Source organism: Anoplopoma fimbria, chromosome 5 (genome assembly GCF_027596085.1).
Source record: "Anoplopoma fimbria isolate UVic2021 breed Golden Eagle Sablefish chromosome 5, Afim_UVic_2022, whole genome shotgun sequence".
NCBI classification, from domain to species: domain Eukaryota; kingdom Metazoa; phylum Chordata; class Actinopteri; order Perciformes; family Anoplopomatidae; genus Anoplopoma; species Anoplopoma fimbria.
Window position 1 is genome coordinate 11555776 of NC_072453.1, and position 16138 is coordinate 11571913.

The 16138-nt window shown below is 40.9% G+C and overlaps 1 protein-coding gene across 1 annotated transcript in view; it reads left to right on the forward strand.

Moving 5' to 3' along the window:
* ankfn1 (ankyrin repeat and fibronectin type III domain containing 1) overlaps positions 1–16138 on the forward strand; it is a 62507-nt gene that overhangs the window by 39098 nt on the left and 7271 nt on the right. The window contains exons 8-18 of the mRNA XM_054599502.1: positions 1093–1206; positions 1936–2033; positions 3589–3679; positions 5903–6010; positions 10789–10888; positions 11378–11510; positions 12338–12454; positions 12594–12809; positions 12970–13136; positions 15148–15301; positions 15776–15944. Coding sequence (XP_054455477.1) covers positions 1093–1206; positions 1936–2033; positions 3589–3679; positions 5903–6010; positions 10789–10888; positions 11378–11510; positions 12338–12454; positions 12594–12809; positions 12970–13136; positions 15148–15301; positions 15776–15944 — 1467 coding nt within the window. The remainder of the gene's footprint in view (positions 1–1092; positions 1207–1935; positions 2034–3588; positions 3680–5902; positions 6011–10788; positions 10889–11377; positions 11511–12337; positions 12455–12593; positions 12810–12969; positions 13137–15147; positions 15302–15775; positions 15945–16138) is intronic.

Consider the following 16138-nt stretch of genomic DNA (forward strand, 5'->3'; position numbering starts at 1 on the left):
CTTTTAACAGATGAAGCTGCAGCAGATCAATGAGAGAACAAGTGGCTCTGATTTCAAATGAGGTCATGAGTTCATGAAATAAAACACAAGATAATCAGATCATTCAGATAGTAATCAGCAGGTTTTCTTTAATCACAAATGAGAGACATCAGTTCTCTCTGAACAGGAAGGTCTTAAAGTCGTGGCTTTAAATGGAAATACTCCAGTACAAGTACCACAAAATCAAACTTAGGTACAGTACTTGAGTAAATGTGCACTGATTTATTTGTAATCTTTTTATTTGATGATATTCTCAACATCCTGCAGACAGAACTGATCAGATTTATCAGATTTATTTATACATTAATTTAAAGCTGGATTCAAACTCTTTCTTTTGGTCTCTTTACATCTACATCTATAACTGATGTTATTTAACTCCATAACAAACAGTTATGAAGTCTTTGTTATGAAGGAAACGTGAGATGAAAATGTCTCTCACATTACAAACCTGCAGCTATGCTCTCTGTTAGTTTATCACATTATCACTTATTGCTGTTTATTAGATTTCATTAGTATTAATTAGAGATAATTTCCAGCTCTGTTTAATATTTCTGTAATATTTCTGTAGAGGCTAATAAAGCATACATTTAATTAACTCTGGTCTTAACTCATTTTATTTTCTATAATTTAGAAGAACTTGAAAAACAGACTTACGGCTAAACAAGATGCAAAAAATAGAACGGGTTAGAAAACGAGATGCAAAACAAAACATGAATGTTGTCGTGGGGGCGGCTGTGGCGTAGTGGAGAGCAAGGTAGTTCTCCAATCAGAGGGTCGGTGGTTCGACACCCGGCTTCGGCAGTTGATGTGTCCTTGGGCAAGACACTTAACCCCAAGTTGCTCCCGAAGGCTTGCCATCGGTGTGGACTGGATGTTGCATGAATGTTAGTTAGAGTCTGATGGTGGCACCTTGCATGGTAGCCTGTCATCAGTGTGTGAATGGGTGAATGATATGTAATATACTACTGATTGTAAGTCGCTTTGGATAAAAGCGTCTGCTAAATGACTGTAATGTAATGTAATGTAATGTCGTCTCTCCGGGCCCCTGCTCAGGTGCCCCGGAGGCCCCGTCTATGGTTCGTCTGAGCGTGAGCAGCAGCACCGTGCTTACTGTCAGCTTCCAGGAGCCGCAGTGTCTCAACTCCACTGTGGTGACCAGATACAGAGGTACCACAAACACACACACACACACGCACAGCAACATGTACACAAACAGTTTTTTATTTTTGCAGCAGCTTTTGTAAAGAAGATGCTGCACAAACATCCTCCTCACAACCTCCTTGGTTGGTTGCTTCTTTTTGGATATTAATACGGTTCTGTATTGATAAGTATTGTATAGTTTTTTGCACATATTTAGTTTGCTTTTTTGCTATAAGCCTCTGTAACAGTGACGTTTCCTGGTATTTATCAAGTATCTATCGTTCCATCTTATTATAAAGTGACATTAAATCTGAACGCGTAACCTTCAGGTCGTCTTTTGTTTAACATTAGAAAAGCAGAGAGAAAGGTTAGAGACACTATGTCTGTCCTAAACATCAGAACATAACCTGGATGAGTTTATGAAACATTATATTTCATATAACAAAGTCTTATTATAGTCAGTATTTATGTTTTTAAGACCTCTGCATGATGTTTCATCCAGTGGAAAACAAAAGGTAGAGTAAGAAGAATGCATGGCTTTATCCACAGGTGTGATTTTCACACACTGAACAGAGAGAAAGAGACAATTAGAGACGGCCGCAGGCTGAGAGATGAGCAGCGAGAAGGTTAACGGTGATTTCCTCGTCTCAGGAGGAACTATTGATTTCTAATGAAAAGACGAGCCGACTGTTTACTGTGTGTGCGTGCGCGTGTGTGTGTGTGTGTGCGTGTGTGTGTGCGTGTGTCCGCGCGCAGTGGAGTGGAGCTGCCTCAAGGATTTCTCGCTGCTTGCTGGAGAGATTGTGTTGGATAATCTTCAGACCCTCAAGTGCACCATCAGCAGCCTCACCACGGTAACAGCAGCATCGCTCCTCCTCCTCCTCCTCCTCCTCCTCCTCCTCCTCCTCCTCCTTCACATCATTGAAATGTCCTCTTCATTTCCCTAGAAAGCTGATAAATAGTTCCCTCTCTATTTGGATGTTGCTTATTGAGCTCTGAAGAGGCTTCACAGAGCTGTAGATTAAAAACCTTGAGCGCTGAATGTGTGTTTTGAGATTGACAGCTGCTTTCTGTTCAGCACACCAACAAACACTCTGTATTCAGAGTATTCTCCTTCAGAGCACTGACAGCTCTCATTCAGACATGTTGTGGTATCTCTTCTTATTCCCTCTCACTCTGCTGTCATGTGTTGGTTGAGTGGCATTAGTGACATTCTGATGAGAGCGGCGTCCTTCATTACGCATCATGTGCATCACCGTCTGACACATAAATACACCGACTGTGCTGCATCTGCTGTTTGCCATTTAGAGCAGCAAGCAGCGTTCAGATGCTTCAACATACGACCTGAAAACATTTAGAAAAGAACACGCTGCCTGAATGGAAAGACAGAGACAGACTGCAGGCGTTTAATGAGACCGGTCCAACTCTACGACGCAGAGGGTGATGTGAACAGAACGATGTACAAAACGACCACATAGAGACACAAAATGAACACAAAGAGACACTAAATGATCACAAAGAGACACAAAATGACCACAAAGATACACTAAATGACCACAAAGAAACACAAAATGAACACAAAGAGACACTAAATGATCACAAAGAGACTAAATGATCACAAAGAGACACAAAATGAACACAAAGAGACATTAAATGATCACAAAGAGACATTAAACGACCACAAAGAGACACTAAATGACCACAAAGAGACACTTAATGACCACAAAGAGACACAAAATGACCACAAGAGACACAAAATGAACACAAAGAGACACAAAATGACCACAAAGAAACACAAAATGACCACAAAGAGAGACTTAATGACCACAAGAGACACTAAACGACCACAAAGAGACACTAAGCGACCACAAAGAGACACTAAGCGACCGCAAAGAGACACAAACCAACTACATAAAGAAGTAAAACGTCCACAGGAGACAGAAAGCTGTTACAAAGACTTGCTAAACTTCTGCACAGAGACATGAACGAGTACAAAGATACTAAATGAAGACAAGGACACACAAACCACCACGAGAACCAAACCGACCGCTGAATTCACATTCTGAGCTTCTCTCAGCTGAACACATACTTCACTTATTTCATCTGATGACCCTCCATGAACTTCATAACATTTATGAAATATCAGATGTCTAACACAAAGTGGAACTTTAGGGCAATATGCTGCATATCTCTGAGAAACCATCTTCTTAAGGACACTGTAAATGTTTCCTTTAGACGAATTGTTTCTGTAATATTCTAGAAATGTCCCAATAACCAGTGGATTTCTTCTTGTGTTAAATCGACCAGTCGGCCATCTTTTTTCTCATTGGAACCTGGAACATTCTTCATGTTGTCCAGCTGTTTGGATCCATCAGTGTTAACGTTCTGCTGTTTGTTTCTACATCTCAGGGTCGACTCTACTACATCAGGGTGTCGGCCTACAACATGAAGGGGTGGGGTCCTCCTGCCTCCGCCCTCCCTCCATCTGCTGCTCCCTCCAGTGAGTTTACACCTCAACTATGTTCAACCCTGATCGACTCCGATCTATTCAGCAGATTATTGATTCCCTGCAGGTCTAAAGCTCTCAGAGTCGACTCCAGACTGCACAGAAGAATATATTTTTCTCTTTAAGTCAGTAAATGATTAACTCATTATTAGTAGAGATGACTGTCGTTGGTCATAAGTCATCAGTCTGGAGTAAAACATGTCAGTCAGATCAAAAACCATCAATCAGTATTAATATCAAATTAATAATCACAGTTTTTTATATGTTCTGGTTTCAGCTTCTCAAATGTGAGGATTTGATTATTTTCTCTGTTTGTCTTCACTTTAAATATAAACTTGACTCTTAAATAACAGACTTATTTTAACATACTTTTAATTTGTTTCTTAGTTTATTGTTTGTCATATTTTTTAATATATCTTTTTTAAATTAAGTCTTATGTTATTGCACTGTGTTGATTGTAATGCACCAATCACAGATCTAAAGTCCTTGCATATGCAATTAACTGATTCTGATTCTGATAAACTGAATATCTTAATGTTTTTGTTTTGGTCGGACAAAACAAGACATTTGAAGACATCTTAGAAAATGATGGACAATTATTAGTTCTTGTCCTAAACTCGACAAGTATTGATGTATTTACCGTCATGACATTCATGGTCCCCAGAGAACAACCCCAATGACTTTTCCTCTGATAAGTTATTTTGTAAAATATCTGAAAAACTACTTCCTTTGTCGTGAGTATAAATCCTAATCCTTTTTATGATGAGGTTTCATCAAACACCAGCAGGTCAAAATGTATTCCTCAATATTTATAATATTTTTCTGTTATCAATTTGTCCGACAGAGAACATGTTGTACTTCTGGGAGAATGTTGGACTTTCTTAGAGTATTGTAACTCAGGATCAGATTAAAAAACCCTGAAATCAAACAAATTATTCTGACTTTAGAACCAGTAGAATAAAAAGCAGCAGCTTCAGTGAATCTTTGGTAGATTGTCCTCAATAACTGCAGATAAACAGCAATTATCTGCATGAACTGAATGTTATTGATTGATGATGATGATGATGATGATGATGATGATGATGATGATGATGATGAAGAGTTAAACAGCAGTGAGCTTCCTGTTGTTGTGTCGATAGTAAACGGTGAATCTTCTGGATGATCTCAGGACGAGAACATTCTGTTTCATCTCTCCGTCACGACTCGCTTTCTTTCTGTCACATCCAAGTACTTCAGCCTTGAGCTGTGTGTGTGTGTGTGTGTGTGTGTGTGTGTGTGTGTGTGTGTGTGTGTGTGTGTGTGTGTGTGTGTGTGTGTGTGTGTGTGTGTGTGTGTGTGTGTTAGTGGTGGTTGAGATGTTTCACAAAGAGGAAAAACACCTCATGGGGACCATGAACGTCCATGAGGGTGGAATGATTTGACCATCACATATTCTGTATTTTAAACTGAACCTCTGATTTCTGTCCTTCTACATTTTTGTTTTTATCGTGGGAGAGAGAAAAATTATTGAATGAAGATTAAGATTTATTTATTTTTGTGCAGACGATTTCAGTTACACCTGCTTCAAGTAAATACATCCACCTGTAACCATGAACTTCTCTGATTCCTTTCTCTCACTATAAAGTTGACCGCATCTTAAACTCAACAATAAAATCCACAAGCTTTTGATATCGCTGTCAGTTTTTTTAAACTAACAATGAAGTAATAAAGTAACTGTAATGATAGAAACATGTTGACACCAACACGCCTGTTGTGGAACCAGCATGAGGACTTTAAAAATATGAGCGATTATTAAAATCAAATAAATACATAAAACGTAATAAATATTGACAGAAGATTCTGCTTCATGACTTCATGAATATGCATGCAAAAACTTCTAATTCATTTTATAATATAATAAAATGTTTATACATTTATATTTGGTGTAAGTCTTTCATATTATTTTGCCTTTCGTTCCTCCACTCTGGTGCTTTAAAGTCTTTGTCCTGCAGAAATCACATAATTTACGTTACACCTGTAATACAGTTCAAATCAGAAAGCCATGCTTCCAAAACCAATCTGACCACTAATCTGCTGCATGTTAAAATAGATTTACAACAACCAACTTGTCCTCTGTTAACTGCATCACTTGAGAGGCTGAAACAGAGAGGAAAAGCTGCTTTTCACCATCTTACTGATGACGTCCGCTCACAGTTTTTCCTCCGGTCTTTTGCTCAGATTGGAGGGAGAGCGACGGTCGGGAGCCCAGGAGGCGGGGCCACATTGAGGCCATGGAGCGTCTGCTGCAGCAGGTCCGAGCCACGCACACACACTACTGTTGTGGAGGTGAGTGATTCTGAAAACTGATTCTGATGGTTCAATACAGGGAGTAAACTGTTTCTAATAGTTTAATACAACAAGTGTCCTTAAAGGTCTGAGCAAAAGTTTTCTTAATCTAAATCTTAGTTTAATAAAGTTGTTGCAGCTCTTTTGGGTCAAACAGATGTAAGATGTCCTCCTCATGTAGATGCACTTTAATGCTCCACTAATTCATATTTTTAATATTAGCATTGACTCAAATGACTCATGTTTTCAGCAGACAGACACAGTCATGCTGTGTTCACACCAAAAGACAAGGTTGACAGCGGGATCGTTTGTGTTCATTCATTTGACAGACGCAAGATGTACTGGTTAAATTAATCCATTTTACTACAGCAGTTTGAACCTAAAATAAACAGATTTTATTGTGATTATAAATGGATCATACGGATGCCTGAAATAACAACATAAAGATGCAGATTTGGTAAAAGTTTGAATTAATGTTTTTTCAGGTCTGTACGCAAAACGACAAACAAACAACTTTTAAAATGCTTGTTTTCTGAATGAAGTTTGGCTCAATCAGGGCTATGCTTACATTGTAGATGCTCCATCAATGCTCAAAATAATGTAATCTATATTAGGCATTAATACCGTAACACATGCATGAAATTTGCATCTTTTGGTCACACAGAGATATATTATTTCTTCCACTTAAGATAAGATAAGATAATCCTTTATTAGTCCCGCAGCGGGGACATTTGCAGGCTTACAGCAGCATAGAGTAAAGTGCACACAAGAGACATAGTAAAAGAAGACAAGATAAAAATAAAAAATGAAATAAAAAAACAAGTATTATAAATAAGCAATAAGAAACAGTAGAAAAACAACAATAACTGAAATATTATATTTACAGACAGAAAAACTATTATAACTATTATTGCACAGTGTATTGTATTGCACAGGTTTTTATTGTCATGTGTCATGTGGTCTGCTGGGAGCAGAGTTGGTTGTGCAACCTGACAGCAGCAGGAAGGAAGGACCTGCGGTACCTCTCCTTCACACACCGGGGATGAAGCAGCCGGTGGCTGAAGGAGCTGTACAGAGCTTCTGATTCAATAATGTCTTCAGTAACTTTAGGAAAATCTCAACCCTGATTGGTAGTCACGGCACAAAACATTAACTTTGTGTGTAAACGTGCCACGCAGAAAAAAAGCTCTGTATTTGGTGTGAACATATTATCGGCATCACACAGTATGACAGCACCATGAGAGACCAGCTGGAGAACATAGTGGAGTATTTAGCAGCTAAAAAGGTAATATAGATATATTTATATCTATCCAGACAGATATTTGTTGTTGGAGACCAAAAACAGAGAGAAAATGAAAGAACATGTAGGATTCTTTAGTTATTTTTTATTTATTTTTTACAAACTGCCAATGTTATTTAAAAATAGGCGGCCTTTTATAATTTACTGGTGCATATTTCCATTTTTGTTTATTTTTATATAATTTCTCCCCTTTCACATCTCCAGAAACAGGTTACGGTTAATTGCCATGTAGGTTTTCACATGTAAAAAATGTGCCATCATGTTTGTTACATAACAATAAACAAATAAATAAATAGAAATAAAAGTAAGTACAGCAAAAGTATAATAAAAACAAAAACTGACATTTAAAATATTACAGAATAATAGTAAAGTGTAGAGATGATAATCACGACAGATGTGCGTAAATGTAGCGTATCTTCACAGATGTGGAGACTTTGATTCTCGGTCTGTGTTTGTGTCCTGTGAGCATCCTGTTAGTGTGGTGACATAAGAGATTAGAGTCGGATTGAACCGTGATGGAAGTCAAACCTTGAACATGACCAGAAACAAAAATAAGTTTTGTTAAAAGGATAAAAAGAATGTGAGAATTTGTTGCAGAAATAAATCTTTGAAAGCCGGCGTTCCTGACATCTTTTCGTTCCTCGTGATGGTGAACAGCTCGGTGAAGTCAAGGTGAGGTAGAGAAAGATGAACAGAAAGTCAGTCAGAATACAAAGTTTAGATTCTATGTGTTTGTTTACACTTACAGAGTACCAGAGCAAGTAGTGAACAGAGTACCCGAGCAGGTAGAACACAGAGTACCCGAGCAGGTAGTGAACAGAGTACCTGAACAGGTAGTAAACAAAGTACCCAAGCAGGTAAAACACAGAGTACCTGAGCAGGTAGTGAACAGAGTACCTGAGCAGGTAGAACACAGAGTACCTGAACAGGTAGAACACAGAGTACCTGAACAGGTAGTAAACAGAGTACCTGAGCAGGTAGTAAACAGAGTACCTGAGCAGGTAAAACACAGAGTACCTGAGCAGGTAGAGAACAGAGTACCTAAGCAGGTAGTGAATTGATCATGTATAAATATATTTTTCTCCTATAAACATCATTCATCTCAAAGAGCAGTGTGTTAATGTGTGTTTGGTAAAAAAAAAACACCGTCACTCATCCCACTTCAAGTAAACAGTCATGATGTCACTGGAGTGACTGCCAGCGCACACACGCACACACACACAGACAAACAAACACACAAACACACAGTGGAGTCATTTTGGAGGATTTTCAGCACCGTGTAAAATAACATCAAAACTAATTTATGAGTGAGTTTTAATTAATGTGTTAAGTGATCACTCAATTAGTCATTATCCAAGCTGTAATATACACCCACCGTGTGTGTGTGTTAGTGTGCGTGTGTGTTTAAGTCTGTTTGTGTTTGTAGAATTTATTCTAGCAGCCAAAAATAAAAGTGTGAAATGAATCATTTTACAGGTATAAAGCCACTATAGAGCTCATTTAGCAGCCTGGAGATCATAATTTATGAGTGTGTGTGTGTGTGTGTGTGTGTGTGTGTGTGTGTGTGTGTGTGTGTGTGTGTGTGTGTGTGTGTGTGTGTGTTGTAAAGACGCTGAGGCCCTCAGACACGATAAATAATATGTGGGTGATTAAGAAACTAATAGAGCTGTATGATGAGTTCAACAAATAAAGTCTCCACGTTTATACATCTACACGTCTTATACTTTATTCATATTATAGTGGAAAGACGATTCTCTTTGACTTTACTCCAAGTCTGGCAGATAACTTATTGTAAAACAACAATTTGCAAAAAGTTAGTTTGTAATTAATATGTGTTATCATCTCTATGGGGACTCAAACTCTGTTTTTAAAATAACGTTAAATGAATTGAATTGGTTTTAATCTCTAGGAGGAGTTCGTTAATCACTGTGCTCCTATATTCGTGTTATTACGGTAAAGACGGTACAGAGTATATCTACGTTTTTATTAATTTATTTATATTTTACCTACAACGGCCCTTAAATGCTGTTGTAGAAAAGTAGTTATAAAACAGACGTTAATAACAAACATTAATAAGAGCATAATGAGAACATGTTCAGGCTGAACTACAGCTTCTCTGTGTCTCCATCAGACGGAGAGCTGGTCTCCACATTAATCAGCCTCCTGTCTTTATTTATTCAGAGTGACGGCCGGCGCTGCAGCGCTCGTGTCACATGATCCACCTGTCAAACCCTGTTAGCCTCCAGCGCCATTAACACACACAGACGTTTACAGACCTGTGTGTGTGTGTGTGTGTGTGTGTGTGTGTGTGTGTGTGTGTGTGTGTGTGTGTGTGTGTGTGTGTGTGTGTGTGTGTGTGTGTGTGTGTGTCTGTAATGCAGAAACATTATAATTGTGGGGCTGTGAAGGAGACAGGAAGGCTTTTACTCTGAAAGGTCAGTGTGAAAGAGAAGTGTGTGTGTGGAATCACAGCTGTCATGTGGAGATTCAAACCGACGTGCTGCTGCTCTCTGTTGCCATGGTTACACTGTTGTCATCCCATCATCATGCCAGGACGCATCAACAGTCGAGTCTTTACGAGTCTGTCTCCACAGTCTCATAAGGATCCAATCAGACCACATACCGAGGTGGTCTGACTCAGTTCAGGTCTCATTGGGATCAGATAGGACCATCACGTTCATCACCTTCACTGAACTTTCAAAATAAAGGTTGTTTAGCCCCGATGCCGGCACGACTCCTCCTCATCACCAACATGTTTCATCCTCCTCCTCCTCCTCCCTCTTCTCCTCCCTCTCCTCCCTCCTCCTCCTCCTCCTCCTCCTCCTCTCCTCCTCATCCTCCCCCCTCTCTCCTCCTCCTCCTCCTCCTCCTCCTTCTCTTCCTCACCAACATGTGTGTGAGGTTCCTCAGGCTCCAGCTCTGTATACATGCTGGTGATCGTGAGACGTTTAATGACCCGTAGTAAAACGCGGCGCTGTGGTCTGTAGATTGGCATCGCTGAGCAGTCGGTCTTCATCTCCGTCATCTTCGTCGTCGTGCCGGAGGAAGAGGAGGAGGAGGAGAGGGGGGAAGTCGGAGGAGGAGAGGGAGGAGGAGGAGATAGAGGAAGGAATGAACCAGATAAGATAACGTTCAGTCAGACGGCCGAACATGGGAGAGTGACTCCTCACTGCTGACCTCCCACACACACACACACACACACACACACACACACACACACACACACACACACACACACACACACACACACACACACATAAACACACAATGACCTTTGTAGACACTTAGATAAGGAGATGAATGTAACGTTCAAGTCCTCATGTCATTGATAAGGAAACACCGTTCAGATTGATGGATAATTATCAGTAAACATCTAATGTCAGTAAAGGAATAAAAGTAAACTTCTTCTTCTTCTTCTTCTTCTTCTTCTTCTTCTTCTTCTTCTTCTTCTTCTTCTTCTTCCACTTCCTGTCTGCAGACACCTCAAAGTTACAGAACCCGAGCAGGAAACAGTCCGTCTCCAGAAGTCTGAAGCATCTCTTCAACTCCTCCAACAAGTTTGTGAAAACGCTGAAAAGGTTTGTGCTGAAGCTCTTTGTCTCTCTTTGTCTCCGTTCCGTTCAGAGTGTTAAAGTGTGATTCTGTTTCATGTTTTAGATTCAACTCTTCATCTTTTGGTCACATTTTTCAACCTTAAAAAAGCCTCTTAGCAATGTTTAGGTTCAGTATCTTTAGACATTTGGAAGAGCCATAAAAACTAAAAAAAAATACAGTGAACTGAAACTTTATATTTTTGTTCCTCTTCAGTAGGAACCAACGGGCTCAGAAATGTCTAGATTTAGTATCTGTGGAGACATTGTGATCTCCAGTAGAAGTTAAAACATGAGATGAGTTCAGTCATCGAGGTTTAACAGGTGTAATACTTCACAGGAGCTCTTTAGATTTATTGCTGTGTTTGTGTTTAAAGTCCTCTGAAACGATAAATGACCACCAATAGATGAAACATAAGCCCACTTCCTGTCCTCTCTGGACCTGGTCCTAACGGGGTCCGTGCTGCCGGTCTACAGGGGGATCTACCTGGCCGCCGTCTTCCACCACAAGGACGGTCTCCTGGTGACGGCCGAGGACCAGATCCCCATCGTGGAGGTGGACGACTCCTACAGCAGCTCCCTCATGCAGGACTTCCTCTGGTTTACCAAGGTAACGGCTGGTTGAGGGGCTTTATTACCCAGCATGCAAAGCAGCACGTCATCTCCTCCTTTACTGATGGTTGTAGTCCAGAGACATGTGATGAAGCAGAGAGAGACAGGACGGGATGATAATGTAGAGTTAGTCAGACTAAGTACCTTAGGTAGCACTGAAAACAGGTACTAATACTACTCATACTAGCAGCAGCAGCTTTCTTCACATGAAAACTAGGAGAAATCAGATGCAACAGGTTTGAGTGCTGTGCAGTAACATGCTTTATTCTTATGCACTATAATACTGTATTTCAGTATCAGAACCTCTTGATGTCTCCATCTGTGTTATTATCAGGGTTGTACCATATAGTTAGAAGTTTTGAAGCTTCATTCATGACGTTGACATTTTAATAATAATGCACTTTTTCCATGTTAATCATTTGTCTTTATTCATGCTCAGTGTCAGATAAAGATGCACTGATATTATTAGTATTAAACCGTTAGTAGAATTACATTGCAGTGGTCGCTGCGATCCAAATAATTCTAATAACTTCAGAGCGTTTTAATTCCAAAAGTCAACACTTTTCGTAAAAAAAGTCTCAAATTAAAGATTCATATGTAAATTAAAGATTCATATGTAAATAAAAAATAAGTTATGTTTTATTCAGCAAAATGAATTTCCTATTTTGGGACAGAAAAAGGATCAGAATTTAACTGAAGACATAATTAGTGGATTTTATAATATGCATAATAATGTTTTATGAATCTATCCTCACTTTAATATATAAAAGTAAGAAACATGAATAGAAGCTTCAGATAAAACTGTCTCTCTGTCTGTATCTGCAGCTGTCCTGTATGTGGGAGGACGTCCGGTGGCTCAGACAGAGTATGTCGGTCTCCATGTCTTCATCCTCCACCCTGCAGGCTCGACACAAGATGCTCACCGCCGCCAACCAGCTGCAGGTCAGAACCCATAAAACCCACACGACCTGAACGTGAAATTGCCACAAAAAAACCCTGTAGAGCAGACTTCATATCTATAGTATAAATCATTTCATTGTCGACGGTATAAAAGGTGTGTGTTTACCAACTCGTCCTGCAGAACCTCCTGGGGACTCACAACCTGGGCCGGGTCCACTACGAGCCCATCAAGGATCGCCACGGCAACGTGCTGCTGGTGACCATCCGCGAAGTGGAGAGCCAGCACTCGCTGCTCAGTGGGAAGTGGATGCAGGTGACCAAGCTGCAGAGCCAGAGGAAGTCCCTGTCCACACCTGAGGAGCCGTACGCCCTCGACATCCTCATCATCACCATACAGGTGAGGAGGCCTCCATCATGAGCAGCGCGGGATCATGGGAGTTCTTGCTAACGTTGGCTAAGCTTGCATTCTCAGAAGATAATCTATACCGCCTGGAGCCTCTCCCTCATATAAGACAAACATTCATAACTCGTTTATAAACTCTGTCTCTGTCCTCCAGGACATCTTGGCGTACCAGCGGCGCAGCACCCACCGGCTGGCCCCGGGACTCTACCTGGGCTACCTGAAGCTCAGCAGCTCTGTAGACCAGATCAAAGTCCTGGTGTCCCAGCGGACCCCCAACATGCTCTGTCACAGCCGCGTACGAGAGAACGCCAACGTTTCCAGGTTAAAACACACACACCGATGAGTTAAAGCTGGTGGTCAAATCTGTGCCTTAAAATCTAACTTCAAGATACTACGAGGAACTTTCATCTTGTGTCGATTTTGGCGGTCCCTGTGGACTAAAGTGGTAGTGTTTCTGAGAACCAGACTCCCTTTACAAAACCTCTCATTTTACTGCAGCAGGGTCTGACAGTCTGACCCACTCAGTTCTGGTTCTCCTGTGCCTCCCTTCCCTCCAGCGGGTCCAGCAATACGGCCTGGGTCTCCAGCAGTGTGGTGTCGGTGTTGGCTCCCAGAGAGGAGAAGCTCTGCTCCAGGAGGGGGAGGAGCAGCAGAAGGAGGAGGAGGAGACGCTGCCGTTGCCGGGAGCTGAGCTCTCCTCCTCCCTCCGGAGCTCAGACTGCAGGTTGAAGGCTGCTGTGAGCCCAGATCTGGGTCTGTCAACGGTGGACTGGTCTCTGCTAGATCTGGGTCTGTCCACGGTGGACTGGGTCTGTCCACGGTGGACTGGTCTCTGCTAGATCTGGGTCTGTCCACGGTGGACTGGTCTCTGCTAGATCTGGGTCTGTCCACGGTGGACTGGTCTCTGCTAGATCTGGGTCTGTCCACGGTGGACTGGTCTCTGCTAGATCTGGGTCTGTCCACAGTGGACTGGTCTCTGCTGGATCTGGGTCTTACAGTGCAGTCAGTTATATACGTCTGCAGAGCCCCCTGGTGGCTCTCTGTTTGTTTAGGGAGCGCTTGTTTTGTCATGCAGCGGTGTTTTCTAGAAGCGGTTTTAAAAGTAAATATCGTGGTAGAGCTTGTTATTTAATTGTTGGATTGAGATTAATATTACATTAACTGTGCAGCGGTAGTTTGTATCATTAGTAAGATCATTAGTACGAGTGTGTATTCATGTGTATTAAAACTCTTCTTTTCTCTGACGTTCCCCTCTCTGACACTAAATACTGAAAACAACAACTTCCAGAGAGTTTACTGAACTCTGTGGAATGAGAGCTGTTTGCACCTCCAAGATCGGCTCTCATTCAACCGTATAACGTTACTACTGTTGTGTGTGTGTGTGTGTGTGTGTGTGTGTGTGTGTGTGTGTGTGTGTGTGTGTGTGTGTGTGTGTGTGTGTGTGTGTGTGTGTGTGTGTGTGTGTGTGTGTGTGTGTGTGTTCTGAGCTGGGTCCAATCTGATTGGCTGTTAGCTACCTGTGGGCAGGTAGAAGTATTTCTGCTCGTTGGCGTCCAGAGCAGGAATGTCTCTGCAGAGATGAAAATGTGTGAAGTGAGAAACAGAGGTGTGTGTGTGTGTGTGTGTTTCTGCGTGTGCGTGCAAGTGTGTGTGTGTGTGTGTGTGTGTGTGTGTGTGTGTGTGTGTGTGTGTGTGTGTGTGTGTGTGTGTGTGTGTGTGTGTGTGTATGATCAGGGAAAGATAAATACTGAACCATTCAAACACAAAACAATAATGAAATTGTGTGCTTTGGACTGAAGCTGCTGTTGATTTTGTCTGTTTTAAATAATATTAAATTTGATCTTTTTTTCTGCCCAAAAGCAGCCGATCATATTATATTATGAAATATATACATTACATTACAGTCATTTAGCAGACGCTTTTATCCAAAGCGACTTACAATAAGTATATATACTATTGATATAATTTCATGCTGACTGGCCGGAACATGCTGGTATTTTTGCCTTTTTAAAACTAATGGAGACTTGTCTTCTTATCAACAATTAATATTTAATGTGATAGATATGTATCAAAACGTTTAAGGATTCATGTAAACGTTTTCCACTCTGGTTCGAGGGAAGATTAGTTTTCACTCAAACGTCTTAATGAGGTTCAATAAATCAAATGTTAACAACAGTTTTATTCCAATTAATCTTTAATCCGTTTCCTGTCACATGACCTCCTCATATGTCTCCTCATGTGTCAAACTATCAGCTTTTATATTTCACAGCCAGACGTTGCAGCTGTAAAGTCTTGAACACTATCCTTGATTTTAAATGTCCGTGTTGTTCAGGGAGGAGTGGGACTGGATCCAGACGCTGTCGGCCGCCGGTGACAAGAGCGAGGAGGCGGAGCCCAGTGCGGAAAGCCACGCCCCTTTACTGTACTACGAGCTGCAGACGTCCATCAAGTCTCTGCTGAAACACCTGAACCTACCTCTGCCACAGGTAAAATCAATAAGATAATGATAATCAGCATTTATAACCACGTCAGTCTACAGTTAAAGGTGGAAAAGTTCATGTTGAATATCAGGACTTCTGTTAAATTAACAATCGATTATCACCTTGATTTTAACCGATTTTTATCCAGATTATCACCAGTTTTAGTCCAAAAATTGCTGGTTATCATCCAGATTATCTCTGATTATCTATTAATTTATCAACAATTAACGTCCAGATTAATTGCAGATTATCGTGCAGATTATCACAGATATTCATCCAGATTTTCCCTGATTATTATCCAGATTTTCACCGGTTTTAGTCCAGATTATAACCAATTTTGAACAAGATTTTTAGAAATGATCATCAATGATCATCAACATTATCAACCATTATCATCCGTATTATCCCAGATTATCGTCCAGATTTTCACTGATTATTGCAGATTATCATCCAGTGTGTGTGTGTGTGTGTTGTGTGCAGGCCCGTCACTTCCGTCTCTACAGTCAGGAGGTGGTGGAGCTCGGTCACGGCGTCTCCTTCCTGCTGCTGCTGCCGGCGGCAGACGATGTTTGCTCCGCCCCCGGACAGTCCAACCCCTACACCCCTCTGTCAGGGTTCCTCCACCTCCCTCTGCAGATGTTCGAGCTCGGTAAAAACAGACCCACATACAACTTTAAATTAATAACTACGTTCTTTTCAGATGACAAGGTATCTCGAGATTTATGTGTTGATAAAATCCTCCTACTTATAAACTCTTTAAAAAGCCTCAGCTGGAAAATGCATCGTCACAAACACAATCTTATAGAACATGATGCATTGATTTAGATTAAACTAGTTAAAAAC